General features: G+C 42.1%; 2 protein-coding genes across 2 annotated transcripts in view; one reads left to right on the top strand and one right to left on the bottom strand.

Moving 5' to 3' along the window:
• Nucleotides 1–13,897, top strand: part of UTP20 (UTP20 small subunit processome component) — a 145,597-nt gene extending 131,700 nt beyond the window's left edge. Inside the window, exons 58-62 of the mRNA XM_068276969.1 lie at nucleotides 1,075–1,146; nucleotides 3,589–3,831; nucleotides 4,907–5,033; nucleotides 8,045–8,190; nucleotides 13,584–13,897. Of these exons, the coding sequence (XP_068133070.1) occupies nucleotides 1,075–1,146; nucleotides 3,589–3,831; nucleotides 4,907–5,033; nucleotides 8,045–8,190; nucleotides 13,584–13,739 (744 nt within the window). The 3' untranslated portion in view covers nucleotides 13,740–13,897. The remainder of the gene's footprint in view (nucleotides 1–1,074; nucleotides 1,147–3,588; nucleotides 3,832–4,906; nucleotides 5,034–8,044; nucleotides 8,191–13,583) is intronic.
• A 5,824-nt stretch (nucleotides 13,898–19,721) lies between these two features.
• ARL1 (ADP ribosylation factor like GTPase 1) overlaps nucleotides 19,722–27,712 on the bottom strand; it is a 28,230-nt gene continuing 20,239 nt past the window's right edge. The window contains exons 3-6 of the mRNA XM_068276970.1: nucleotides 27,143–27,224; nucleotides 23,531–23,642; nucleotides 20,789–20,967; nucleotides 19,722–20,157 (exon numbers count right to left, since the gene is read on the bottom strand). Coding sequence (XP_068133071.1) covers nucleotides 20,127–20,157; nucleotides 20,789–20,967; nucleotides 23,531–23,642; nucleotides 27,143–27,224 — 404 coding nt within the window. The 3' untranslated portion in view covers nucleotides 19,722–20,126. The remainder of the gene's footprint in view (nucleotides 20,158–20,788; nucleotides 20,968–23,530; nucleotides 23,643–27,142; nucleotides 27,225–27,712) is intronic.

Genomic DNA, 27,712 nt, shown 5'->3' with positions numbered 1-27,712 from the left:
AAACTCCAAGGGACCAGGAAAAGTAGTTTACTATATCTGAAGTTTACTATATCAGAATTGGTCATGCATTGTGTATTTACACACATGCATTTGCTGGGATCTGAGGACTGAGTTAACTATATCGAGAGACTTACTATATCAGCGTTTATTATAACAATATTCTACTGTACTCAAAAACTCCACTTGATTTGCTTAGATTACTGCAAACCGATCTGAGTAACCAGTCATCCATCTTCTCAGCTCTCTCCTATTAGACTAGTGCTTCACCCTAGTATACTAGCTGGGGAAGGAATGCATGACCGTATACTAGGAGATCCCTGAGCAGATGGATGGGTGGCAAGTCAGAGCAGAGAGAAGCATGATGCAGTACTACAAGCACCTGACTGGTGTATGGACATGCAGCTTTTGTGCATGCTACTGCATCTAAACCAGGGGTCTCAAACTCAATTTACCTGGGGGCCGCAGGAGGCAAAGTCAGGATGAGGCTGGGCCGTATATGGAATTTCACAATCGCGGCGCATCGCCGCCTCTGCCCGCCCCTCTCACTCTTCCTTCACAGAGAGGGGCGGAGAGAGGCAGCGATCTGTGCGGCGATTGACGTCAGGAGGGGCAGAGCTGAAGCTGAAAGCTCTTCCCCTTCCAGGAAATGCCGGCGGATTGCCCCCCAGGCGATTTGGGGGCTCTGCAGCACTCGTTTAGTGGCGGGGATGCGGCGGATTACTTGGGAGCACTGAAGCGAACTATAAGGAAGCTTTTGCCGGCGAGGGCCACAAAATATTGTATCGAGGGCCGCAAATGGCCTGTGGGCCGCGAGTTTGAGACCCCTGATCTAAACGGTGTGAAATGTAACGGACATAGATAACGAAGCAAAAGCTTTAATTGTGTAATCATGCTTTTGATTTGCAGCAGGTTATAAACACCTCTTGTTGTGTATTTTATTATTACAGTTTTGAATATTATCAGTATTCTGTTTAGTGCACCTTTTGTTAAACTTTGCATAAATTATATCTTTTAATGTTCCTTTTTTGATTATAATAAATTAAAGAAACTATTGTGGTTCTATTCCATCCACAGATGAAGGATCTTGCTTTTGCCTTCTGCCATCAACTGCAATCAAAATTTCTCGATCAGTCTCTGGGAGAACAGGTATTTTCAGGAAGGATTCTTCTTTCAAAAGCACAAATTACACCGGTCATTAGTTTAGCATTAGACTAGCATTGTAGATAACCAAGGATTTATGTACTCTGTGTGGTGTTTCAGGGTGCACTCGGCAGAAACCCTGTGTTTCTAGGCCTACAGTACATATTGAATAGTGTACAACGTGGAACGGCAGTTGGATAGCCTTTTTTTCGGCTTAAAAACCCTTCTCCTAGTTCTAATAGATTTAGAATTTCAGCACATTTTATTTCAGACCTTAGTTCTATAACTAATAAAGGCAACCGAGCACCACCATTTCTTTTATTTAAAATAAACCTCCTAAGGGAGATTCATAATTAAGTGTGCCGTTTGTTGGGGGGAAATTACTTGCCTATGGGGGGCTTCTGCTCTGGTCCCCCTATCTGTACAGGGTGCAACATTTTTGTTAAATTCTGGCAGTGTTGAGTGCGAGCCGCAATGAATGCTGGTAGATGAAGTCCATGAATGTGAGTAAACAGATGTACTCACATCCACGGACTACATCACCCGGTATGCATTGCAGCACACACACAACACTGCAGGGAAGGTACAAAATGCACTTGTTGCTGTTGGTCAGGTAGAGAAGATGGATAATCATATACAGACAGGGGGACCAGAGGTACAGTGTCCAGTAAGTAAACACACATACACTTCCTTTATGGAAAAAAAAAGTGCCGTTCGGATCCCTTTAAAGTGAATGGGAACCGCATTTTTAAAAAAAATGAAGCAAATACTTACCTAAGGAGAGGGAAGGCATTGGGTCTCCTCTCTCGGTGCTCTCTATCCTGTGCTGGCTCCCCCCCCCATTTCAATCCTCCACCGAAAGGGTATTTGGAAGTCTTTGGGAGCCATGTTCTCCCGAAGACGTGCGGCTCCATACTGCACAGGCGTGAGCGTGCAAGAGAGCGTGCTTGTGCAGGTGCAGTACAGGGCCGCCCTTCTTCAGGAGCACTCGGGCTCCATGAAGACTTCTGAAGCCTCCTTCAGCCGGATAAAGCAGTATTTGACTAATTTAGTCAAATACTGCTACCGGGCGAGCCAGCACTGGATCGAGGGGACCAGGAGAGGAGCGGGAAGGCTCTATAGGACCCAGAGCCTTCCCTCTCCTTAGGTAAGTATCTGTCTCATTTTTGTAAATGCGGTTCCCTTTCACTTTAAGCAATGTGCCATTACAGTACTTGTCTGACATGAACATTCTTCTGTTACATCTGTTAGATGTATTGCAAAAATAAGTCATATACATGGAGGCCCCACCCCCTAGCCTTCATGATTTGCTGCCAACATCCTGGTGCCAGATACCTTAGGACATCTTAATAAAGTAAACCTGAGATAGATAAAAATAAAAATTATACATACCTGGGGCTTCCTCCAGCCCGCTTCAGGCTAATCAGTCCCTCGCCATCCTCCTCCGCTGCCGCCTGGATCCTCCACTAGATGCCCATTAACTCCGCAAATCAGGGCGCACTGCGCATGCACGACCCATTACCATACTTTCAGCAAATAGACAGTTTTCCTAAAACAATGGGGACACAATATTTCTAAGGTGTTTTTAATGTTTGGCTGTGTCATTGTATGTTAGATTCAGATTTTTACCTTTGTATCCCGTCATTTGTTGGGCAGCACAGTGGCGTAGTGGTTATCTCTCACGCCTTGCAGCGCTGCGTCCCTGGTTCGAATCCCAGCCAGGGCACTATCTGCAAAGAGTTAGTATGTTCTCTCCGTGTCTGCGTGGGTTTCCTCCGGGCACTCCGGTTTCCTCCCACATTCCCAAAAACATACGGATAAGTTAATTGGCTCCCCCTAAAATTGGCCCTAGACTACAGTACTTACACTACATAATATAGACATATGACAATGGTAGGGATTAGATTGTGAGCTACTTTGAGGGACAGTTAGTGACAAGACAATATATATATATATATATATATATATATATATATATATATATATATATTTTCATACATACATACATACATACATACATACATACATACATATATACATACACTGTACAGCACTGCGTAATATGTCGGCGCTATATAAATACTAAATAATAATAATAATAATTTGTATACCCAAATGACATAGTCAGCTGTCAGCAGTATATCCATACTGCAGTTGATTTCCAGCTTTTACCAGGAAATTAATATTTTTGGTCTGGAAATGGTAGAACTGTATCTGAGGATTGGCACAACACACAGAGGCATAATTCTAAATGACTTGTGTAATGCACAGATATGCATTATGCCTTAATTAACTTGAAGTGATTTTATCACAAGGGTAAACAGGTGGCCACCGGATGTCTCTCTTTGTACTGTGAATTAATAGGCATAATAAATGCTATTGATGCATTCATAAAAAAGGCACTTAAATAAAAATCCATGGTTTAATGTTTGTGTTTCCCTTGTTTAGGTGATAAAAAACTTGCTGTTTGTAGCCAAAGTCATCTACCTCCTTCACCCCGAGGTGGACGGCACAGAAAACAACCAAGAAGAGAAGGAAGATGAAACCATTGAGCAGGAAGCCTCCGGAGAGGATGGTGGTGCCAAGGATGAGAAAGAAGAGGAGAAAGCTGCCACTTTGATGTGGCTTATGAGAAAATTGTCCATTCTAGCCAAGAAAGAAGCTGCACACGCTCCAAAACATTTTCTAAAAGTGAGTCTTCATGACTATCATTTATAGGAATAAGTATATACATGTGCATGGCGCATAAGCGGTTAGCACTGATCTCTTCCACCCCCTCCCCCTCTATATGGACACCATTAGCTGCATGAAGCACATCAAGACTGGATTTCTTGCCATGTTCTCTGTAGCATTGTAGAGACTTAGTGGACACTCTGTATAATCGTCATTGTTCTCTGTAACGCCCTTCAGAAAAATGTGTTTGTGCTATATAAAGCATAATATGGTAACATGAAGATTCATTCTCACAACATGTGCATATTTCACTCACCAAACTTGATAGCATTGTATAGGACATGTTTATCAAACACAGCATTGGTGAGGACATGTTTATCAAACACAGCATTGGTGAGGACATGTTTATCAAACACAGCATTGGTGATGGCAATGGACATTTCTTCTGGTCTTGAATAAGAAATTCCATTAATGTCAGATTGTTTCATCTCTAGTACAATACAAATGTGGTAGTGCCATGCATACCTAAAAGGCAATATGGTCCTATAAACACTAAGAATTATGTATCATGTTTCAGGGAAGAACTGTCCTTATGTGACTCAATACTCTGTTCTATAATGGCAGCAGGAAAATAAGAGAAATGCAAACTACCTACACATTTATTGCCTGTAATGATCTTAGAGGTGGCCACTAACAATGCAATTTGCCGAACTATCATTTACAAATGATTTTTCGTATGAATGATTGGAAATAAACCTTTGGGACCACTAACTGATGTAAATCTTCTAACCAATTCGTTACGGTTAATGAAATCAATCCGATTTGTGATCGATTTAATTAATCTGATAGCAGTCTGTCCTGCTAGAATTTTGGGAATAAATGAGTGATATAAAGTTAATTCATGCATCCAGGTACATTGTTACTCACTTGGCAGCTCAATGGTAACATTTTCTAATTGTTTTGGAGCTGTCATGATAGTTGCACAAAAATCCTAAAATGTTTCTACGGTGTCGGTTTGATTCCTTGCTGTCATGTTAAATATTATCATAGCAGTTCATTCATTCGTTGTTTGCTCTTCTCCTCCCTGATGTAGAGAATATGTGTATTTAAATTCCTGGGAGCCATTGCAGTGGATCTTGGAAAGGAGAGAGTGAAGCCTTTTCTGACAACGATTGTTATTCCACTCTTCAGGGAACTGAACAGCACGTATGCAGATCGAGGTAAGAACTGACTTTGTATGGGCAGCCCAGCAGAGGATTCTTGTCTGCAGTGTACATTGATTCACTCGCATCTGCCATGCTTTACAAAGGATCCAAAAATATAACGTGCCTCCCGTCACCCACACTACATAAAGGCACGCTCGGTAGGGCCAATTTGTTTAGACAACAACTTAGTTGCTGGTGTGTTCTCAGCTGGAACCTGAGTACCCACATCCAACACACTAAAAAAAGAGCTCCATTCCTCCTGTTACCCAAATAAATAGAACATGTGCATGATGACTGCATGTCCTCTCTAATGTGGGCACACACCACGGAATATCAACATTTTTTGCCTGGTATTTTGCCTAGTAGGACAATGTATGGCATGTTTTTCACTAGTTTTACCAGGAGAGAAAAGAGTCAAATGAGTGGCACTCCCTGTGCAATGAGCTTCATGATTACTTGCGTGTTTGAAATGTGAAAGCAAAAGACGTCCTCACCGTCTCATCATAGGTCACCTCTTGTCTATTTGCTGGGACGTGTGCTCCACGGATACAGTAGAAAGAAAGCACAGGTGTATTGTAATATCACAGAAGAAAAGGGATGGAATCCGGGCATCTTCCATCCAAATACTGTTTATTGTAAAGCAAGACAAACATCCATAGGTTACCATAACCATAAGTACCTCATTCTGGTGGTCTTAATGGTGATGTACGGTGGAGGTGGGGGAGCCAGGGCACTAAGTGGGTCCGGCGACGGTCGTTTCGCGTCTGTGCAGACGCTTGGTCACGCTGTGTACCACTGACAACAGTGTTTTTCACTAGTACCTGATTCTGGAGACCAATGTTTCCTCAACTGTACAGTAAACAGTATACCATTGATGATCTTCATCCACACTGTAGATCAGGCTTTCTCAACCAGGGTTCCTTGAGGACTCTGAAGGGCTTCCTTGGCATTTTCCCCCATCGTGAGGGAAGTATAATAGAGCACATTACAATAGGGGGTACTGTAAAAAGAAGCACTAAATTGGGGGTCAGAATAATAATGAGCACGGTATCATGAGTGGCAGTGTAATAGGAGGTAGTGAAATAAACAGCCTCACATACTTTTAAAGACTATGCCTCCTGAAAAATAAATGCAGGGGTTCCTTGAAGGGTTCATTGAGATCCAAAAGTTATTTGCAGGCTTCCTCCAGGTTAAAAAGGTTGAGAAAGGCTGCTGTAGATGGTACACTGCACTAGCTTATAGGAAGCATTATAAAAAATCATTGTGTGGGCTCCCTCCAGTGGACATTTTGTAGAAGACAGTCCAGACTTAGTTGCATTGCAACTAGAGGGAAGGGGACCAGATTAAAGCTGAAAAACAGAATTCTAAAGTGCCAGTTTTGTGGCAGTTCCCCTATTGATCTGTACTGAATTGTTTCCATGTTACAATTAAAACAGAACTGTGCATAGAAATACTGGGTATACACAATGCAGAGATCACACTTACAAGAAGAGCAAATGGCCTTTTAACGCGTATGTATTAGTATGCCGCCAGTGAGCTGGGCGCAGGGTGAGCCGGATGATGAAATGCTTAAGTGTTAAATACTATTCCCTCTCCGAGTCATCGCAACTTGAAGGGGAGATGTAATTTGGGGTCTGGCGATCGCCAAAACCCTGAATTACCCTTGTGCACCCCGCACTCTAAAGAATTGCTGCTATAACAGCGCCTAGTTTGCGCCCAAACAACCTGCTTCGCTTTTGACAGCTAGAGTTTTTACTCAAACAGTGCATGTCTAAAGGCGCCTATACACTAATAGATTTTCCCCAGCAGATTTGATCACTGTGATTGGATCTGACAGAGATCGATGCCCCAACATGGACGACCAGACCTAATTTGGATCGATTCCTGGCCCTAAATTGATCAAAATAATGGATATTGTCTGGACGAAAAATCTCAGTTGAATGGGTGGTTGCAGCAGTACATCGACAGCCAGCTGAAAGTCTTTCACCAAGATTTATTAATGCTCTTCAGGGCACTGTTTCAATGCAGAATACTGGCAGTGGAGTGCACTCACCTGTCTGGCCAGATTGTTGAAGGTATAAGGCCACTGGAGGGAGTGCGCTGGCCAGAAGGCGTGAGCTCCGCTGCGAGTACTCTGCATCCAAACAGGCCCCTGTGGGAACACTATTAAAATTTGGTAGGAGGGCTCAGCTATCTCTGGGTTCACAGGGAATACTATGCAGCGGTCCTTACCATGTATTTTCTAATAGATTTTATGCTGAAATCTATTAAAATCCATTGCAGGGTGTGGCAGGAATATTCCTCTCTTATCAGATTTCAATCAGAAAGGGATGTCTTTTAGACATGTTGGTGGCCATTTGTTAGTATATGGCTACCGTAAAGCGGGCCACAAACTTAAATTCCATTTATCCCCTGCTCTGTGTTTATTATGCAGCCTGCAACCTAAACCTGCATTGCAAGCATTCCAATCTAATTATAAATGTTTCTGTTGTAATAAATCTTATCTCAGTCAGCCTGGCTATATTTGGTACATTGCTGACAAGAAGGAAGCTTGTTATCTCCCCTCCCACATTCCTGCTCCTCACTGATTGGCTGAAGGCAGCTCAGTGTGACACACGGCTGAGAAGGGAGAAAAAATGTGCACACATGTTTAAAAAGAAAGCTAGATATGACAGTGCAGAGTAAGGGAGGGAATGATGACACCAGGATTGGCTTCGGGTAGAAGTAAAAATGGAAAATGCCAGGAACAGTTTTACAGTCTTTATTTACTGTATAGAATTTACTGAAAACAAAACGTGGACAGTACAATACATATGTTATGTAAGAAGATCAAGTATTTATCTACTTACATACCGTATGTGTTTTTTTCCAGTGATAGTAAGGCTGTCCCCGCTGGTGTTATGCTTGTTTATTACCTTTAAACAGTGTAGTGATCTTCCTGTACTACTTTTTGGAACATCATAAACTGAAATATAAAAATGTTTCTATGAAAGAAATTCTTCATTCTCTGCTTTCTTTCTTTTTAGACTCTACACTGAAAAATCTGGCTCAGGAAATTATAGACCTTCTGAAGAATCTGGTTGGCTTGGAGAGTTTCTCCCTTTGTTTTGCTGGTGTGCAGAGGCAAGCCAGTCAGAAGCGAGCCATGAGGAAAAAGCAAAAAGCTCTGCAGGTAAGGATGAAAATGTTGCATTACTAGCATTTCCAAAATGAAAAAAAAGCATGATGTTACGCCTGGCTTGTGAAGTCCATTTGACTTTCTATGTGCCACTTTGCAATAGGTTTTGTCAGCAGGGCTGATATCAGCTTGAAGAGTGACTATGTATGATAGCAGCTGTAGACATATCTTGTGCCTTATAAAATGTTGGTCAGTGACTGACTTACATCAGGGGGTTTCTTGGTCCCTTACATATACGAATAAGGTGCAAGGCCAGTTCTCCAGAGCACCAGGTCGGACACCGATAGATCAGTAGAGATGGCCCGAAAAGTTTGCCAGTAAACAGTTCCCGGCAAACATGGGCTGTTTGCCGTTCGCGTTTAACGCAAATTTTTTCTTTTCATTAAATTAATTTGCAGTCGCATTTTTTACATTAAGGTCACTGGCCGCCGAATTTAACGGTTAATAGCATAGCACCCTTACGTGCTAGAAACACCACATTTCAAAAAGACCTTGTAGTATTTGAGAAAATCCATTTTAAAGTTCTCTTTCAGAGCGTGGGAAATGTTTCCCTAGCGGCTGACAGTTAATATCAATTTGCAGGGTATGTGACAGTGGGTACAAGAAGGATTTTTTTTTTTTTACAAATAGACCCTTATAGTTTTTGATAAAATTGATATTAAGGTTCTCGTGCAGAGTGTGGGAAATGTTTTACCGGGCCGTCAACTTTCGCATTTAATAGCAAAGTCCCCATAAGTGCTTATAGTTTTTGAAAAAATTAATGTTGTTAAAGTTAGAGGAAAAAAAAATAGCAACGTTACTGTGGTAAATGACAGCTAAGGTATTAACATGTATATAAATGTAATTTTTTTTTATATATGTTCAGAGTGCAGGAAATAAAAAAAAAAAATACATGGGGTCCCCCTTAATAAGGGGTTAAAGAGGCTCAGGAGAGGGGACCCCACGTCATTTAAAAAAAAAAAAAATATTTCCCACACTCTGAACATATATTAAAAATAAAAAAATTACATTGATACATCATCTGTCATTTTACTGCAGTATGCCATTTCTTTCATCCAACTTTAACATTAATTTTCTAAAAAGGTCTTTTTTTTTTTTTATAATGTCCCTCTTGTACCCACTGCTCTCCTCCATATACCCTGCAAATTTGGTGTTTCTAGCACATAAGGGGGCTTGGCAATTAACTACTAAAGTCGGCGGCCAAGGAAACATTTCCCACACTCTGAACGAGAACTTTAACCCCCTCCCAACCGCCTAACGCCCATTGGCGGTAGGAGGGTGGCAGCTACAGGACCGCCTAATGCGGACTGGAGTCAGGTCCTGTAGGCAGAGATTAGTGGGGATCGCATCCTCGCTGAGTTACAGAGCTCCGCTCTGTAAACAGCCTGCCATCGGCGATTGGAGCTGGCAAGCTGCATTCTAACGAAGCGATGTACTGGGGTCGACCCTGTCACTTGGCTGTCCCCTGGAGTGGCTCGCAGTGCGATTCCTCTCATAGGCTAATGCCTATTAGAGGTGATTGCAGTTATTGAATCTCGGGGGGAGATGAGAATTTTTATTTTTTATAAAAAAAAAATCAATAAAATTAATACAAAAAAGTAAACGCAGCAGCCATCAGATGCCAGCAACAGAAAGCTCTGTTGGTGGCAAGAAAAGGAGGCAAGATTCATTTGTTGTATGGCCGTGGGCGAACTGTTAAAGCTGCAATGTGCTGAATTGTAAAAATTAGCCTGGTCACTAGGGGGTGTAAGCCTGTGGTCCTCAAGTGGTTAAAGTGTACCAGAGATCTCGCTATGTAAAGATTTGATACTTACCCGAGACTTCCTCCGACCTCATAAACACGTGCGAGTCCCTCGCCGTCGTCCTGCGATTAGCCCTGTTAATAGGCTCAGTTGCATCCAGTCTTGGTATTCTGCACTTGCTCAAAAAGACCAAACTATCAAGTCTTTTTCGAAATTTGGTGTTTCTAACCTGCAAGGCGGCTTTGCTATTAACCGCTTAAGTCGGCGGACGTTCCCCTGCCATTTAAGTCTATGGAACCCGCTGCGAACAGCTGGTTTGCGAACATTTGTGGTAAATTTGCGAACCAAAAATTTGAGGTAAGTTCGCAAACCCAAAAATGTGATGTTCGCTATATAACTTTAGATCAATCCACAAAGACCAGCACACTTAAAAAATACTTCTGAAAATACAATCTTGCTTTATTTAAAACATTTTCTTTAGACTTTTTTGCAGCATATAACACTGTGATGGTGTTTTGATGTCTGTTTGCTGTGGTATTTCCTGGATATGTCACAATGTTTATATTGCAAGAAATTCTAAAAATGTTTTGAATAAAGCAATATTTTTGGAATGTTCTGGTCCTTGTGGATTGAGCCAATGACAGATGAACATGAACTACTGTCTATAGTTTTCACTCACTTTCCATAAAAAACACTTTTTAAATGTAACTTTTTTAATGTAAAAACATGATTTATGGAACTCATATACTGTACACAGCTGCTAGTTTTATTAAGCAAGAAGTTTTGAATCAAGATGATACCATTTATTGGCTAACTTAAAAGAATAAGAGTAAAGGTTGCCACTAATGATAAAAATTCTAGCAAAAAATCGTTCACTACACAATCAACAAACCAATCTTTGCTTCCTATCTATCACAACCAACAAGGAATCCAAATTTTGGTTCAATGAAAATATAATCGGATAACTGTTTTTACAACTCCATAATCGATTGTGCCCATCAACGGAGATTATTTACAACCAATCCGATCAGAATTTCTGATCGTTCAAAAGATTTTTCGCTAGAAATTGAACCATTAGTGGCCACCTTAAAGTGAACCTGAGCTGAAAATAAAAAGTCAAGATAACCATACACAGTTCATACTTGCCTCCAATGTAGTCTACTACTCAATCTCTTTCTCGTCTCCTGTGTCCCATTTGTCCACTGTGATCAATGGATTTCTCCGTCCTCCATCTTAAAAATGGCCATTACCTCCTAACAGCTTCCTGGTCAGCACACTGTTAAACTGTCATAGTACCCACTTGAGCCATAGGGAAACATGGACATTACCTTGCACATTCAGTTGTAATTGACAGCTGCTGATATACAGTATAACTGACAGCAACTGGTATAGTTCTTACAAAATATTGTCAACACTGGAAGGGATCACTGTAAGAAGAAAATTGTGAGCCTCTGAGAGGAACTGATAGTGAGGTTAGTATGTACCGTATTTTTCGCCTATAAGACACACTTTTTCTCCCCAAAAAATGGGGAGAAAAAGTCCCTGTATCTTATACAGCAAAGGCAGGGAATCCCCGACTTACGAACGCCTGCTGATACAAACAGCGACCCGCCGGGAATTCCCTGCCTGTGTGTGTATACTGTCTCTAACATGTGCCGCTGCCCTCTCCCCATAGCTGCTTTAAGTGTCCTACGCATGTCCCCCGCTAGTGTATAGGATGCCCGATCCCGCCCTGCGCCTTATCTTAACACCCCCCCCCCCCTCCCTTGTGATTGCTGCCCCCCCCCCCGGGTGTTAATCTGTAACGGGCTTACCTCTCCGCCATGCCCGTTAGGATTGGAGACCTGCTTCACAGCTGCGCATCTTGCTCTAGTGATCGGCATGTGATAATGACGCAACCATCACATGCCGATCACAAGGAGCTGCGCGGCTGTGAAGTAGGTCTCCAATCATAATGGCCATGGCGGAGAGGTAAGCCCGTTACAGATAAACACCCGGGGGGGGGGCAGCAATCGCAAGAGGGGAGGGAAGATAAGGCACACGGCGGGATTGGGCATCCTATACACTCGGGGGACAGGCGTAGGACACTTAAAGGACTTACGAGCCCAAATAGGTAAAACAAGAGAAGTACCTTAATCACTTTTAAATGCACGGAGGACGCCATCCGCGCAGTTCCGCTGGGTCCCCGCAGTGTGATAGCCCCCCGTGCCGCTCCCGACCCCACGGACGGGGTTGGGCTCCCCTTCCTCTCCTAAGATGGCCGTGGGGTCGGGAGCGGCACGGGGGGCTATCACACTGCGGGGACCCAGCGGAACTGCGCGGATGGCGTCCTCCGTGCATTTAAAAGTGATTAAGGTACTTCTCTTTTTTTACCTATTTGGGCTCGTAAGTCCTTTAAAGCAGCTATGGGAAGAGGGTAGGGGCACATGTCAACAGGCACAGTATACACACACGTGGAGGACACAGGCACATGGGACAGGTATGGGTGATACAGATGACCCATGAGGCATGAGGGACACAGAGGACACATGGGAACACAGGAGGACACTTAGGGCAGACATGGGGAATACAATGGTGGGAACACAGGAGGACACCATTTGGGGGAGAACATGTAAAAAAAACAAAAAAAACCTAAACCCGGTCTGTCCATATTCCAGGAGCGTCTTGCTTCTGGAATATGGACAGACCAGGTTTCGTTTTTTTTTTCTCTGGTTTTTGCCCTCTAAACCTAGGTGCGTCTTATATGGCAAAAAATAATAATTTTCCTCGCTTCAGGTTCCTTTTAAGCTTCTGGCATGTAACCCATGTCAGGCTTTTAGTGACAGACAGTATTTTACTGCTAAACAGCTCTCATCCAGCCTAAAGAAAGCAGAAAGAGTGACAGCGGGGGAGCTGTCTACCTGATTACTGGTCAACTTACCTGTTTGTTATTGATGTCTGAAAACTAATTAATGTAATGCTGGGTACACACTATGAGATTGTCGATTTACTGTCAGATCGATTATTTCCAACATGTCCGATTTGCTTTCCGATTATTTTCCGATCAATTTCCGTTAACTTTAATAGGAAATCTATCGGAAATTGATCGGAAAGCAAATCTGACGTGTTGGAAATACTCGATCTGACAGTAAATTGGCCAGAAAAACTCTATGTACCTAGCATAAGCTTTAATCTTCCTATTCACCAGATTGGGAAGGACAAAAGAAGCTTACCCGGAGACACCAAAATTGCCAGAAATGGCTCTGCTGCCAGTCCTCATACAAACACACACTCCTAGAATCAAATTTAGGTGAAGTCCTTTTAATGTACTGGTACCTGCTTAAACCTGTAGTGTCCCAAAGTAAAAATGTTAGAGAGAAGCCTCTAGATAGTTCAGAGGCTTCCCATGTTCTCCTCGACCCCACCGTCTGTAGGCAGAGACACTTGTTTAGTTCCTGGCCATGTCTTGTGCCTGCGTAGTAGCATGGAGCCACTCGTGAACAAGCGACTTTAGTACTGCTATGCTTAAACACGGTAGGAAACTCGGTCGTGAGAACATATCCAACAAGCGCATGTCTGATATGTTCAGAGGGTCTGTGCGTGGCAACAGAGTCCTTTCAGAGGCAGTATCTGACATATACTCTTCATGTTATATTTCTGTTTTAGGCTGTGGCCAACCCAGATTTGGCAGCTCAGAAGAAAATCAAGAAGCACAAAAACAAAATTGAAGCAAAAAAGAGGAAGATTGAGTTCCTGAGGCCGGGTTATAAAGCAAAGAAGCCTCGCAGCCATGCACTCAAAGATCTGGCCATGGTGGAATGAAACGGTTTCATCGTTATTGTACAGTAGTGCGTGCTTTGCTCCTATGGGAACATTTCTCATGTACAGTTTAATGTACTGATAAGTTTTCTGGAAAAAAAAGATGTAATTAAAGTATAGTTAATTTATTTGTGCCTTTTATGTGAAACGCCCCCCCCCCCCCCCCCCCCAAAAAAAAATACCACATATGGTAATTGAGGCACGGCTGATGGGAAATGTAGTTCTCATGTGAGGGAATTGCATTTGCATTATATCATGTGCACTTATGAGATATGTGAAAAATGTGCCCAACTCAATAGAATTAGGGCAATTTTTCCTTTGCTCTTAATCAATGGCAAATTGATCTATGGGCATCGTCTGTGGGTTTTTACTCCTATGATTACATATACCTCATCAAAATTTTATAGTTCATCATTGTATATTATCAAACTATTATGCGCCACAGACTTTTACCAACTCAGTGATGCTATTGAGAAAGTACCCCATTTCCCAAAAAATAAGGCCTAGCCTGATTTTTGGGGGGATTTTTAAGGCTGTCTGAAAAATAAGCTCTAGTTAAGGTTTGTATAAACAGTCAACGTAAAAGGTGTCCAGGCCGCTATGGTATACAAGTAAAATTCAATTGGCCATAAAATGCAGCAGGACAGATAGAGGCACTTCACTAAGAAAAGCAGACAAAGTAGTTACACCCTCCCAAACACCAAGGGTGAGCTAGTGCTGGGTTCTTGGTAAATGGAGATTGTTGTACACTGAAAAAGGAAATGGATTACACAAGACATTAAGGGAAATCAGAGTTTGGAGAGTAAGGATTACGTTCCAGAATGGGATAGCACGATTATATTTGAATTCATGTTTTTTTAGGTTCATGGCAAAATCAGACATCCCCTGAAAATAAGCCCTAATGATCTTTTGGAACAAAATTAATATAAGACTATGCCCCATATGTAATAAATGTTTTCTCCTAGGTGGTATTTTCACACCTTGTCAATATAATGCCGTTTAAGCAAGATAATACTCAAAATAATTTTGACAGTAATTTTTCACCAACTTTTTGGTACTTTTTAAATTACGAAGTGCTGAAAAGTTATTTTAAAAATAACTTTAAAATTTTTATCCTAGGAGAAACCCATGAGAAAAAGTTAATTACTTATGGGCCCCAGTCTTATTTTGGGGGAAACATGGTTTTAAGCCTCTTTCACACTGAAAAACTGATGCACTTTTAGGGCCTGTTTGCACTAGGGCGGTTTCGCCGGCGATTCTGCAGAGTTTCCCCGCACATCATTCGCACGGGGAAACTCTGCCATAGGGGCTGACGGCGCCGCGGCGGAATCGCTTGCGGGAGCGATTCGCCCGGAACCCTCCGCAGATTTCACCACGGAGGCTGCGAATCCCATAGCCGTGCATGGCACGGCTCATGGGATTCGCCTGCGATCCCGTCCACCGGCTCAGTGCGGTGTGCGTCTGCGAGGCGCACGCCGCAGTAGTGGAGACGAGCCCTAACTGATCAGTTGTTCCATAGCATTGCATTGTAAATACTTTCAGTTAAAACGCATATAATGAACGAACCCATAAGGAAACATGGATATTAGGTTGTCCATTAAAGGACCCTTGGGCTAGGTTCACAGTGCTCAGTTGTGTTGCAGAATAATTCTGCATGTCAACTCACTGCCCATACAGTTCCATGGACCTGTTCACAGTACTGCGTTGTAACAAATCCCAGTATTCTAACTCATTGTTTGCAGGATTTATATTAACCTCAGACGGTATGAATATTTCCAGATTTTAGGTTCTAAAATCGGTGCATTTTTTAGCATGCTTTCAGACCCTAAAATGTGGAGATAATCATACCGCAGAGCTCTGCAGTAGCCCCTGCACTTACTCACCTCCCTGGGATCCAGCGCTGCAGTTCTCCCTCTGTACTCCAGGTGGCGCTGTGACCCTGTAGTGAGATCGCTGGCTGTGGTCATGATGACTATCTCACCAGGGGGATGCAGAGCCTCGGAGGACAGGAAGAATGGCTGCCGGCGACTGGATCCCCGGTGAGGTGAGTGAAAACACCCGCTGCATGCCATTGCTCTGCATAGACCTTACGACAGTCAACATGAGTCTAGCTCGGCGTTACAGCTTGGAGCTGCGGGTTTCTAACCCTGACTCTGGTTTTCTACCAGGGAAGTTAAAGTCAATGTCCAGTCTCTATTGCAGTTCACACTCATAACGTGTGCATTACTGACCATTGAGAATCCAGCCTTCAGCTACTTTCACACCAATATGTTGCATTGGACAATATAACATTGCAAGCACAATGTGATTATTTTGTAATCGAATGTACACATCACACGTTAGCGGTGACATAGAATAATAGGTGGTATGCTGTGCACATTTACAGCTAAGCATACTTTTCATGTTCTGTATGCATCAGACGGTACATGTACCACACAGTGCAACTTTCCCACTCCGTTGCATCAGGATGTGAAACTAGCCTTAATTCTTATTTTCCATTGGACCCATCTAACCAGAGATTAGCTGGAGTTGGTAAGAATTTTGGCTTGCATTCAAAATGTATGCAGTTCGGAGTTGGGCCAATTAAAATTGTCAGGATTTGAATGGGCTAATTACCAGGTGTATGCGAGCCAGAAGTGACATATCATTGATGATCTTCGCTGCTGGATTTTATTGCTAATCCTTACTATATAGCTAGTGAGAATTCTGTCTAGTCAGACAGAAATGGATTCTCTGCCTAAAAGATGGTACATTTGTCAATCTTTATTATGTTGAATGCTATACCTATTTTGTGAAATAAATTTTAATTTTTTAAATGTTTTTGCTCATCAAATCTTTATTTTTCTAAGATCATTTTGATTTGCATCTCACAACATGGGTACTTGATAATGGTATTCTGAAAACATACAAAAATGTGTATCCAGGGTTCAGAGCCACTTAAAAGCCCAACTAAACGAGGTCAATTCTAATAGCAATCAGGGCGATAAAGGAATATAAGAAGCATAAAACGTAATAACTGTTTCATAACCCAAATGTGCCTAGAACTGCAGTACAGCTTGCTTCCAATGTCTCTGAATTTAGCTGCTGGCTTGTTTATTTAGGGTCCTTTCACACTATGCATGCAACAATGTGATCATGCACGGAAGTATTCAGTACAAGCATGTTACATGCTGTGCATTACTCTGATAGACCCACCGCACCTGATGAGAACATACCATAGCAATATATGTGCATTGCATTGGGATGTGATGATATTTGTCCATTACAATGGATTCAGTGTGAAAGTAGTGTGGTGTGACGATGTGACATCCAAAAGTAGGAAGAATAAGTGCCAAACTACATTTTCCAGGATTACCGTAGAAACCATTTGTCCATGTGAGGACTTGTGGAAGGTGATAAGACACGTTATTGAATTAAAACACCAACTCTAATGCTGGGTACACACGGTGCGTTCCCGCACTCTATGCCCCGCTCGATTATTTCTGAGCATTTCCAATCACGTTTTGATGATTGTTAGGTCGATTCTCATGTAAAATATGCCAAATCGACCTAACGAACCATCAAAATGCGAATCGGACATGTCGGAAATAATCGAGCGGCCAGGAATCGAGCGGGGCATCGAGTGCGGGAACACAGTGTGTACCCAGCATTACAAAAAGAAAGTGGGAGGTGTTAAGCCTCCATGGATAGCTATACAAATATTTGAACTTCAAAAGTTTAAAATTTCCAAAGGTCAATACTAGAAACTGCATATATCTGAAAAGATGCCCGTTTAAAAGGGCACAGGATAGTGGTAGTAGAATATCGTTAAATGTACAGATATTCTACTACATTCATATAGTAAAATATGGGTGATATTTAGATTTTACTATGACCTAATGCTAGGGTAGATAATGCAATTTCCTGACAAATCGACTATTTCCAACAGGTCCGATCTGATTTCCGATCGATTTGCCATAGAAGTGATCAGAAAATTGGTCGGAAATCAGATCAGACCTGTTGGAAAAAGTCGATCTGCCAGAAAACTGTATTGTGTGTACCTAGCATAACATCTCCCGAGCCCCCCCCCCCCCCCCCCCCCCCCGGTGGTGCCTTACTTTACCACTACCCTGATTACCTAACCTTAACCTCATATGCCTTATTTAAAAGTGTGCTGGCCACTTTACTTGCACTATTTTTAATTGTTCCTATGTAATTTACACAGATTGATTTCAGAGTTTACCTTGTTTCATTCTTGGTTTCAAGAGGCTTTCAGGCAGGGCTGTGGAGTCGGTACAAAAATCTTCCGACTCCAACTTAAACTCCTCGGTTTATGAAACCACGAACTCCGACTCCGGGTACCCAAAATGACTCAGACTCCTTAGTCTAATACTTAACAGGGCTGTGGATTTTGTACAAAAATCCCCCGACTCTTCAGTTTACGAAACCACGACTGACTGACTCCGGGTGCCCAAAATTGCCTCGACTCCACAGCCCTGCTTTCAGGAGTGACAAATGGGAGGTTAAGAGATAGGATTCACTTCTTGTGGGTTCCAAAATAACTTTTCCATGAAAAGAAGCAGTAAAATACAAATACATTTGCTTAGATTTACATTACAGTTAACTGAATTGTGGATTTTAATCTATCTCTGGTATGCGCTTCTCAGAGCTAAATTATATCCTTGTTATATATGTCTCTAAAACATCACACATTCCTATATAGTTATAGTCTCTATTGCACTGTTGAAAGTCCTTCGAAAAATTTGCGATGTCCCTTTAAATCCTCAGGGCCCGTTTCCACTATCGCGAATCCGCATGCGTTGCCCGCATGCGGATTCGCACAGTCAGTACAAGTGGATGGGACTGTTTCCACTTGTGCGTTTCCCCGCACGTTTTTCTGTGCAGAAAAAATCTGCAGGGTAGGGCCCTCAGAATTCGCCTGCGTGTGGAATGCAGGCGAATCGCACGCAATGTATTTAATAGGGAAATCGCATGCGTTTCCCCATGCGTTTTTTGCCGCGATTTCGCATAGGTATTAATGTTAATTTACACAGGCAGTGACATGGTTAAATTCGCATACAGCCTTACCTATGCGAAATCGCGGCAAAAAACGCATGCGAAATCGCACCCGCATGCGATTTGCCTGCGGTGATTCGCCGGCGATTCCGCAACGCTATAGTGGAAACTGGTACTCAAACGAACAATAAAAAGCACGATCATCCACCACAACAGCAATATCATGACCACTATCCGCTCACCAGACACTTTGGCTGACCGGATTAAAGATCAGCAACAGCGCTTGTTACACTGGTAGACTGCGACCTCCAAGCCAGATCAAATGGCTGACCCTCTCTGGAACCAGCAAGTTACGTTCAGTTTTTTGAAATGTCTCCACACTCCCTCAGCACCTTGAACTCAAACAAAGATCTCCATAGCGTAACACCGTTTATTAAAATTGCATAGTTTAAAATTACACTCACAAACGTCTGTTCAAAATGCGCATATCTTAAAATCCACATGGGGCTGACGTCTCACACTGCATCCCAGGCTCCGCCTGTTTTAGAGACATGTATAACAAGGATATAATTTAGCTCTGAGAAGCGCATACCAGAGATAGATTAACGTTGATTGAGGGAATACCCCATAAAAAAGGGAATGCGCACCTGAGCTAAGTTGCAGAAACTTATAAAACCTGATAAAGTTCAACTGGTGGGAAAAGCGCAATAACCACTTCGCAAAAGTGAATTGTGGATTTGCCTGGAATTTTGTTCCAAGATTAACGTGTATGTGTTACTTCCACCCCAGCTCCTCTCTAACCACACACACACACACACACACACACACACACACACACACACACACACACACACACACACACACACACACACACACACACACACACACACACACACACACACACACACACACACACACACACACACACACACACACACACACACTACAGATCTACCTAGATATTGAAACAATTTACGAAAAGAAAAAGTATTTCTGATAATAAATGTTTATTTATACATTTGGTCTTTATAATAGTTATTATACAGCTGGGGGCCATATTTACAAGCCCAAACCAACAAAGTTTTTACAGTTGAAAAATACAACAGTCAGTTAAGAGGAAAAATCTGATCTCAGTTCCGTACGGTGCATCTTCCAAAATTACCTTCATTACAAAAAAGACATAAATAACCTGAAACTAGACTACAAAACAGGCACAAGTTGAGCGGTGTAATACAGAGCTACTGCAGATGGGGCACAGGAAACTGAATTCACCCACCCTGCAATGCCTAGTGGGCCAGTTTCAGTTACTGATCGTGCAGAGGTTGTATGTACATCCAGAGGGCGCTCTTCTGTGGAGTGATGAGATTTACAGCAGGGAAAGGATAAAGGTGCATTTCACTGTCTGCTCTTCAGAGACTCCACCAGCCTGCAATACAAGAAAGCAAAGATTACTCTTCCCCTGATGGGATATTTCACAACATCTCTAACAGTTCAGCTTTGAAAATGCAAAGGGGAGTCACAGTAAAGGTGCCCATACACTCGTCAGATTGGCAGCAGATAGATAAGAAATGCATCTGATGATCTATCTGATGCGTTTTTAGAACATTTTTTACCAGGATAGAATTCCAATAGATTTCAGTTTGAAATCTATTGAAATTCGATCTGATGGCATTTTTTTGCCATCAGATTTCCATTAAGGCCAATGCAAAATGATAAGCAATCTCATCAGATCGACCTAAATTTTCCATCCTGCCAGTTCGACAGAAATCGATCGAAATCGGCCATCGATCGGCCAACCGATTTTCAATCAATCGATCTGGATCGATCGGTCGGCCACAAAATCGGCTCAGTGTATGGGCCCCTTAAGATTCATTACACCGATTGTTGCTGTAAACATCATGCACCTTAGGCCACCTTCACACTGGGAATTGCAAAATGCAAATTTCCACTGTACAGGAAATCGATTGTGTTTTGCGATTCTATAACACTAAAATGCATTCGCTACATAATTCTTTTTGTGTTTTTTTTTTTTAATTTTGCATATCCTTCATACTCACCATTCCATAGCTTCATCAAGACCTGTTCCTTTTGTAGCTGATGTCTTGAAAATCTGCCACTTCCTGTCCTTCAAAGCCGGTAATCCCAGTGAATTAGCAACTTCTGTGGGGGTCATTGCCTGTTCCATATCTTGCTTGTTTGCAAAAACCACTAAAATAGCTTTCTTCAATTCTTCCTCCTGAAATGATATAAGTGTATTCAGAATTGAAGGAAAATAAATGCACACAAGTTCATGTTTTGGAGCATTATAGCAGATAAACTTTTGGGCTGTACTCACTTCCGCAAATGCAGATCAGGAGAGTGCAGCTCCTAAAGGTCACGCCAGTCTGACTTCTGTGAAGTAAATTCCCAATGGCTGATTCACACTACATGAGCTTTTTAAACACTAGAGATTTTAAAAGCTCTTGCTAATGCAATGCAAAGGGGGGATTTTTACAAAATCACATCGCTCCAGTGTGAACACACACATAGGATAACATTAGCAAGAGCTTTCAAAATCACAAAGCGCTCAGAAAAGCTTGTGTAGTGTGAATTAGCACTAAGAGTTACGGTGCAGTTTGTTCGCTTCATGGCAATCCTTTGCTACGCTGCCCTTTTCGCTAGTTGTGCCAATTATTTAAAAATGAATGGGACACCTATGTTATCTACTGCTATCATCAAGATGACTGGCCATATTCCAGTCCACACTAAGCACTGCTACATGACTCCACTTAGCCATCATCAATCCCTCCACAAGCTACCTATTAGGCCTGGAACCCACTGAAATCAGCAAACGCAACCGCAAGCGTTTTGTCTGAACGGTTTGCAAGCGGATTCATGCGCGTTTTTGGTCGTGTTTTGCATCATTGTATTTTTTTGCCCAGCGGGTGCGTTTTGCGTTTTTATCCTGATTGGTCCTGTGAATTATTTTTCATTTTGTTACAGTGTGCTGAACCGCAAAACTCTAGCAAAACCGCTCAGTTTAGGTTTTGCTGAGCGTTTCTGCTAGCGTTTCAATACTTTACATTGAAGCGCTAACGCTCCCAAAATGCTGCAGGTCCTGCGTTTGCATTTCTGGGAAACGCAAACGCTCCTGTGGAAGTTGCCCCATCCATTAACATTAGCCAAGCGTTTTGGCAAACTGCTAGCGTATCGCAGTGCTGCCAAACCGCTGCCAAAAGCGCTCCTGTGGGTTCCAGCCCTTAAAGATGGTTAATATGCAAATAATTCAGGATTGATTTAATTAATGCAGGATTATGTAAATATAAGCAGTGTGAAAATGGTAAAATGTAATTGGTTCATTTTCATTGAAAATTTCAATTACCTTGTATCCACTAAGCGATTTGCATTTCACTGCCCATCCCTGCTGCCTATCACGCAAAAGCACACAGTTACCGTAACATTCATATGCTCTTTATTGACATTAGCACTGTGGAAAAAGATTAGAAGCTTGCAAAGATGGTAATAGAGCAGTAACATGGTAGTCACTAAGGGGAGCATGTTTTGACCCCAAATGTCATGTTTGGAGAGGACTGGAAGCCTGGCTGTATGTTGGCAGGGTAGACATTTGGCACACAGGCCTGTTTGCTAACATCTGCATCAAAAGAACATGAACTATATAGTCCATAGACTGGGGTAATGTTCTATGACCTGATAGAGCATCCAGTAGGTTGACTGAGACTTCCTGGCCAGTACATTTCTGTATAACCAGGACAGTTTTATTGGCTGACAATGTGCTTTACATTTACCAACATTTATATGCCAACCTGAACATAAGTTTAACAGCATATATTAATGGATGAGTCTTTTGCAGCATTCTCCCAAACAGGGCTATATTTGTTACGTTAAAAGATTGTTAAAAAAAAAAGTAACCAAGCAGCTCAGGGTGTCCCAAACTACTAGGAATGCATAGGGGGATAAAAGAGACCAAAAAGCCCTCCTACTAAAAAAAAAAAAAAAAAAACCTTGGTGTATTTGCTGCTTGGTTACTCTGTTGTACTGGTCCAAGCCCTATCTCATACAGCCTTATCAATCCCTGCCATGTACTGATGAGGACCAAAAGTCCGAAACAGGCTGTCTACATGTGGGTTTGATATGGCTGTGTAAAATTTAAAGCTATAGGCTTGCTATACACCAGCGGTTCTGGATGCTTGCTTGGCTTACCAAGGGCGAAAAGGGATAATTTGCATATTCAGTAGTAGTGCATTGTGGGTAACCATAAATGTTCACTTATAGCTGAATTATTGCAGATTTCCTTCTGTTTTAAGAAGGCAAATACACCAAGCTAAAAAAAAAAAAAAAGCAACCACTACCAAAACTAATAATAAATTCTTGTGAGCAACCAAAAGCCAACCCTATTTTTGGTACTGGTCTATAAGATAGCAAGCCTGGTACTCGGTCACTATGTGGTGCAATAAAGAAAGCCTTCCTGTAGCAAAGTGATCCTGATTTACATTACTCTAACATAAGCCGACAGTAAGCATGCCACTATGTAGTCTCATTGCCTCAGCAGTGATGTCTGATAACACACACAGCACTCCTGGATCCCTGTGACTCTTCAAATTATATAGCCTTCCTAGTATGGGAGTTCAGCCACATCATAGAGCAGGCACTGCACGAAGCAGAAGCCACATAGGGTGGGCCAGGAATCTGGTCTTGTGCTAGATTTTCAACTGGTTTAAGCTCTCACTGGGAATTCATTGCCTCAACTTTATTTGATAATGTTTACTTATAATGAAATAAATATGTTATAATAAAGTTACCTCTAACATTGCAACAAGTTCAGATTTGGAGATGCCAATCCTGTCTCTGTCACAGCTGTCTACCACGTAAATTACAGCATCTGTATTGGAGTAGTAGCATCGCCAATATGGCCTGCAATGCAAGGAAAAAAAAATTAATTCATGCAATAACATGACACTTGCAAACTATTAATAACTCCACATAAGAATGAAAGTCAATGATGCAATCTGAGTTTTACATTAGTCTAATTGAGGCAGACTTAGTGGATGTCTGAGTGGAAGTACAACTTCCTGCCCCAGGGCTTTGTGCTGTGCAACCTCCCTTTTATGCTCCAGGATATATGGGGAAGAAGCTGCATCAGGCTCAGGTACAGGTTGGTTTCTAAACCAGTAGAAACAATGGGACTGATTCATTATTCATATCGCGCTGAAACAGCGAGAGTTAAATCTTCTTACACGCACTAATGAAAGAATTGCAGCTTACACTATAGTGCGGGTGCGCTACTATTGGCATACTGTGCGTTCCTTAGCAATGGCCATTCTTTGTCAATGCCGTGCGGCAGTGACAACGCTGCCGCTATACTCCACTAGCGTAATAGCGGCCGTGCTAGTGAAGTATCACAATGTACGTCTATGGAACTGATCAGGTAAAACACATCCGTTTTTCAGCATTCAGTGTGAAAGAGGCCTTAGGTGAAGCAAGAGCACATGATATGGGGCTTGGAAACGAGAGTCGAGAGAGGGTTACATTAAGCTACGCTGAAAGTATTTAGTTGCTACTTTATAATACTAGACTTGGAATGTTAAGGAGCTCTTCACATTATAGCATGAGTGTTCACATACTGCTCTACAGCGTGTTGCTGGTCCCAATCCATTGTACTGAAAGGGGTAATATCACAAAACCTCATACAACAGTGTGATACTGCAATGCAATTCCAATACCATTGCTGCATCTAATGTTGCTCCATATACACACCATACACTGTGCACTGTAAACTGTGATAACATGTAGGGCCTGAAGCACAAAGCAGCAGTAAATGTACTAACATCAGGGGAGCCATGCATTGCGCTAAATGGGTAACGTGCACTGCTTCCCTGGCATTAGAGTTGGTGAACTGCTTTGTGCTATCTGAGAATGTGAAATTCACCGCTGATTCATGCATCAGGCCCATAGTGTGGTTAAAACCAATTGTAGTCAAAGTTTGAACAGTTCTTTAGCAAAAGGATAAATGCTTGTAAAATTGTTGTAATATTTGTACCGTATAAAGCTATCTGCTTGTACTTTCCTTGTGACCATTAAGATTGTGCAGACATGGCAAGTGGATCACATGCCTGCTTCCAAAGTGCTCTGCAGGTAGTTTGGAATGCCTCAGAGGAGGCTGACTAAGGGCCCATTCACACTAGAAGCGCTTTTCTGAACGTTTTGCAATTAATTAGCGTTTTTTTTAAATCGCTTCCATTCACTTTCATTAAAATCGTGAAAAAAAATTGCAGCAATTTCACTATCGCCTATGCGAAAATCGCAGTGATTTTTCCACAATTTTAATGAAAGTGAATGGGAGCAATTTTAAAAAACGTTAATCGCAAAACGCTCAGAAAAGAGCTTCTAGTGTAAATTGGCCCTAAGCCCTCTTTTTCCACAGGCAGTTGATAGGCAGTGAAATGCTTCTCAAACTCTCACAACTGCTTGCTGCTGCCTGTTAAAAAGCAGTTACCAAGCAGCAGTGAGCAGTTGTGAGAGTTTGAGAGGCTTTTCACTACCTATCAACTGCTTGTGGAAAAGAGGCCTAAATGCAGCAGTGTGCTGGAACCTGGAAATGTACTGCAGCCTCAAGCAACCTCATGCCCTGTGCAGACATGGCTTTCAGCAGATAAAAAAAAAATTGTGTTCACTTTAGGAAGCGGCAAGTCATGCATATTCCATTCTGCTAAGCGGCATGTGCTGTACTAAGGAATAGAAAGGGGCAAGGAAAGCAGCACCTGGGAACAAAACCATCAGCAAAAAAAACATTTTGGCCCAGTTCTCCATGCCTATATTTTCATGGTCATGGTAAATAAAAAGTGTCCATGCATACATCAAACTGGCAGCTACAATAATCATGAATAATTGTTTCAGTCATAAAAATGGTAATGCCTTTTATTGAACCTTTAGGCTGTAGATACACCATGTGCAATTTGAGCATTTTTTTTAAAGCTCCCATTGACCTGCATTAAAATCAAGGTAAAATCGTTGCAATCGCGTTTTTGTTTTTTATTTTGAAAAATCACAATCACAGCAATTGTACTGCAAGTCAATGGGAACGTTTAAAAAAAAAAAAAACGCTCAGAAAGCGCTGATGGTCAGAAAAGCACTCAGAAAGCGCTAATAATGCGTCTACAGCCTTAAGGTGCATACACACATCAGACTATAGTCTTTGGAAACTGAAAGATCACAGACCAATATTACCCCCTTCCATGTAGTATGAGAGCCATACCTACACAGTCTTTTCTATGGAGCTGAACTCCACATCAGAAAAAAATCTTTGCAAGATGCTGCACACAATGATGCTGTACAGACACAAAAGATCTGTTCCTGCCAAAAATCCATTCCTGCAAATTGCAATGATAGTCTATGAGATCTGCAGATCATCATACACACATGATTTAACTGACATTCATTTGCAGATCAGATCCACCAGGATGGATTTTCAGATCTGCGGATGATTGCTTGATCTGCCGATGAATGTCAGTTAAATCATGTGTGTATGATGATCTGCAGATCTCATAGACTATCATTGCAATTTGCAGGAATGGATTTTTGGCAGGAACAGATCTTTTGCAGATACTGATCTTTTGTGTCTGTACAGCATCTGTGTGTGCAGCATCTTGCAAAGATTTTTTTCTGATGGGGAGTTCAGCTCCATAGAAAAGACTGTGTAGAGTATGGCTCTCATACTACATGAAGGGTGGTAAGATTGGTCTGTGATCTTTCAGTTTCCAAAGACTATAGTCTGATGTGTGTATGAGCCTTTACACTTTACTAGGCAGGCAACTACTCTTACTAACTTTCAGCAACTACTTTTGCTAAGGATGTTCTGTAGGCCTCTTTTCCACAGACAGTTGATAGGCAGTGAAATGCCTCTCAAACTCTCACAACTGCTTGCTGCTGCCTAGTAACTGCTCAATGCTGCCTGGTAACTGCTTGCTGAGCATACAGTTCAACTGTCTGTGGGAAAGAGGCCTTCCTGAGGCAACTGCTGGTTACAATTTCCCAAATACAAGCAGATTGTGGGATGGTTAACACGGGCGATTGCGGGTCATTTCCTGTAGGCCGCAGTGCTCGTTAAAATGCTGCCTGGTGTTTACTGTCATTTGAATGCCGAGTTTCTATCACAATTTTTCAGCCTGGAAGTAGCATGCTGCTTCTCGGGTCGCTTACCGCCGTTTCTTTGTGTCCCCCTGCATGGGGGAAACACACCGGAAGATGTCAAATGCTTTTCTGCACACTTGCAGGAAAGCATTTGGCCGACACGCCAGCAGACCCCCATGTAAACCGGCCCCATGTCTGCTCAGCTTACTGCCCTGAGATGTTTATGAACTGTCTGCCTTTTGTATTCAGAGAGTAAAGAAATCAATGCCATTATCACTAAATACCTGATACTTGTTTGTCCTCCTAAATCCCATACTTGAAATTTCAGATTCTTGTAAGTTACGGTCTCCACATTAAAGCCAATTGCTAAAGAAAGAGAACAAGCTATTAGTGCAATAATTACTGATTATATAGGTATAGGAGTTAAATCAGGTTTATAGTAAAGAAAAAATAATGCAAGTATTCCAGTTCATAGTAAGATCACATAACTAACTTTCAGAGCAATTGTGGACAAATATAAAATTGTTGCATAGGTGTGACCAGTCAAGAAACCAATAGGAACTTTTTGGGAGAGATAATAGTTAGGCTCCAGCTGTAATTGTGAAGGTGCACTGGCCACTGCTCTGGTGCTTTCAGATCCCTACTGCACACATATGCAATGACATCTTCATGCATGGCCAGGTGGAGCCAGAACTGCCCAGCTTCTGGGGACAGTTCTGCACTGTCCTCAGCAGAAGGTGGAGGATTGCTCATGTGGGTGGCTGAAGCAGGCAGGAGGTGCAATCACATGGGCGGGACCTGATTAGGACACATAAGAAAATACAAGAAGCAGAGGCCATTTAATCATGTAATTT

This window comes from Hyperolius riggenbachi, chromosome 3 (genome assembly GCF_040937935.1).
Source record: "Hyperolius riggenbachi isolate aHypRig1 chromosome 3, aHypRig1.pri, whole genome shotgun sequence".
Lineage (NCBI taxonomy): Eukaryota > Metazoa > Chordata > Amphibia > Anura > Hyperoliidae > Hyperolius > Hyperolius riggenbachi.
Note: the sequence above shows the minus strand (reverse complement) of the source record. Positions and strands in the feature narration are given on the sequence as shown.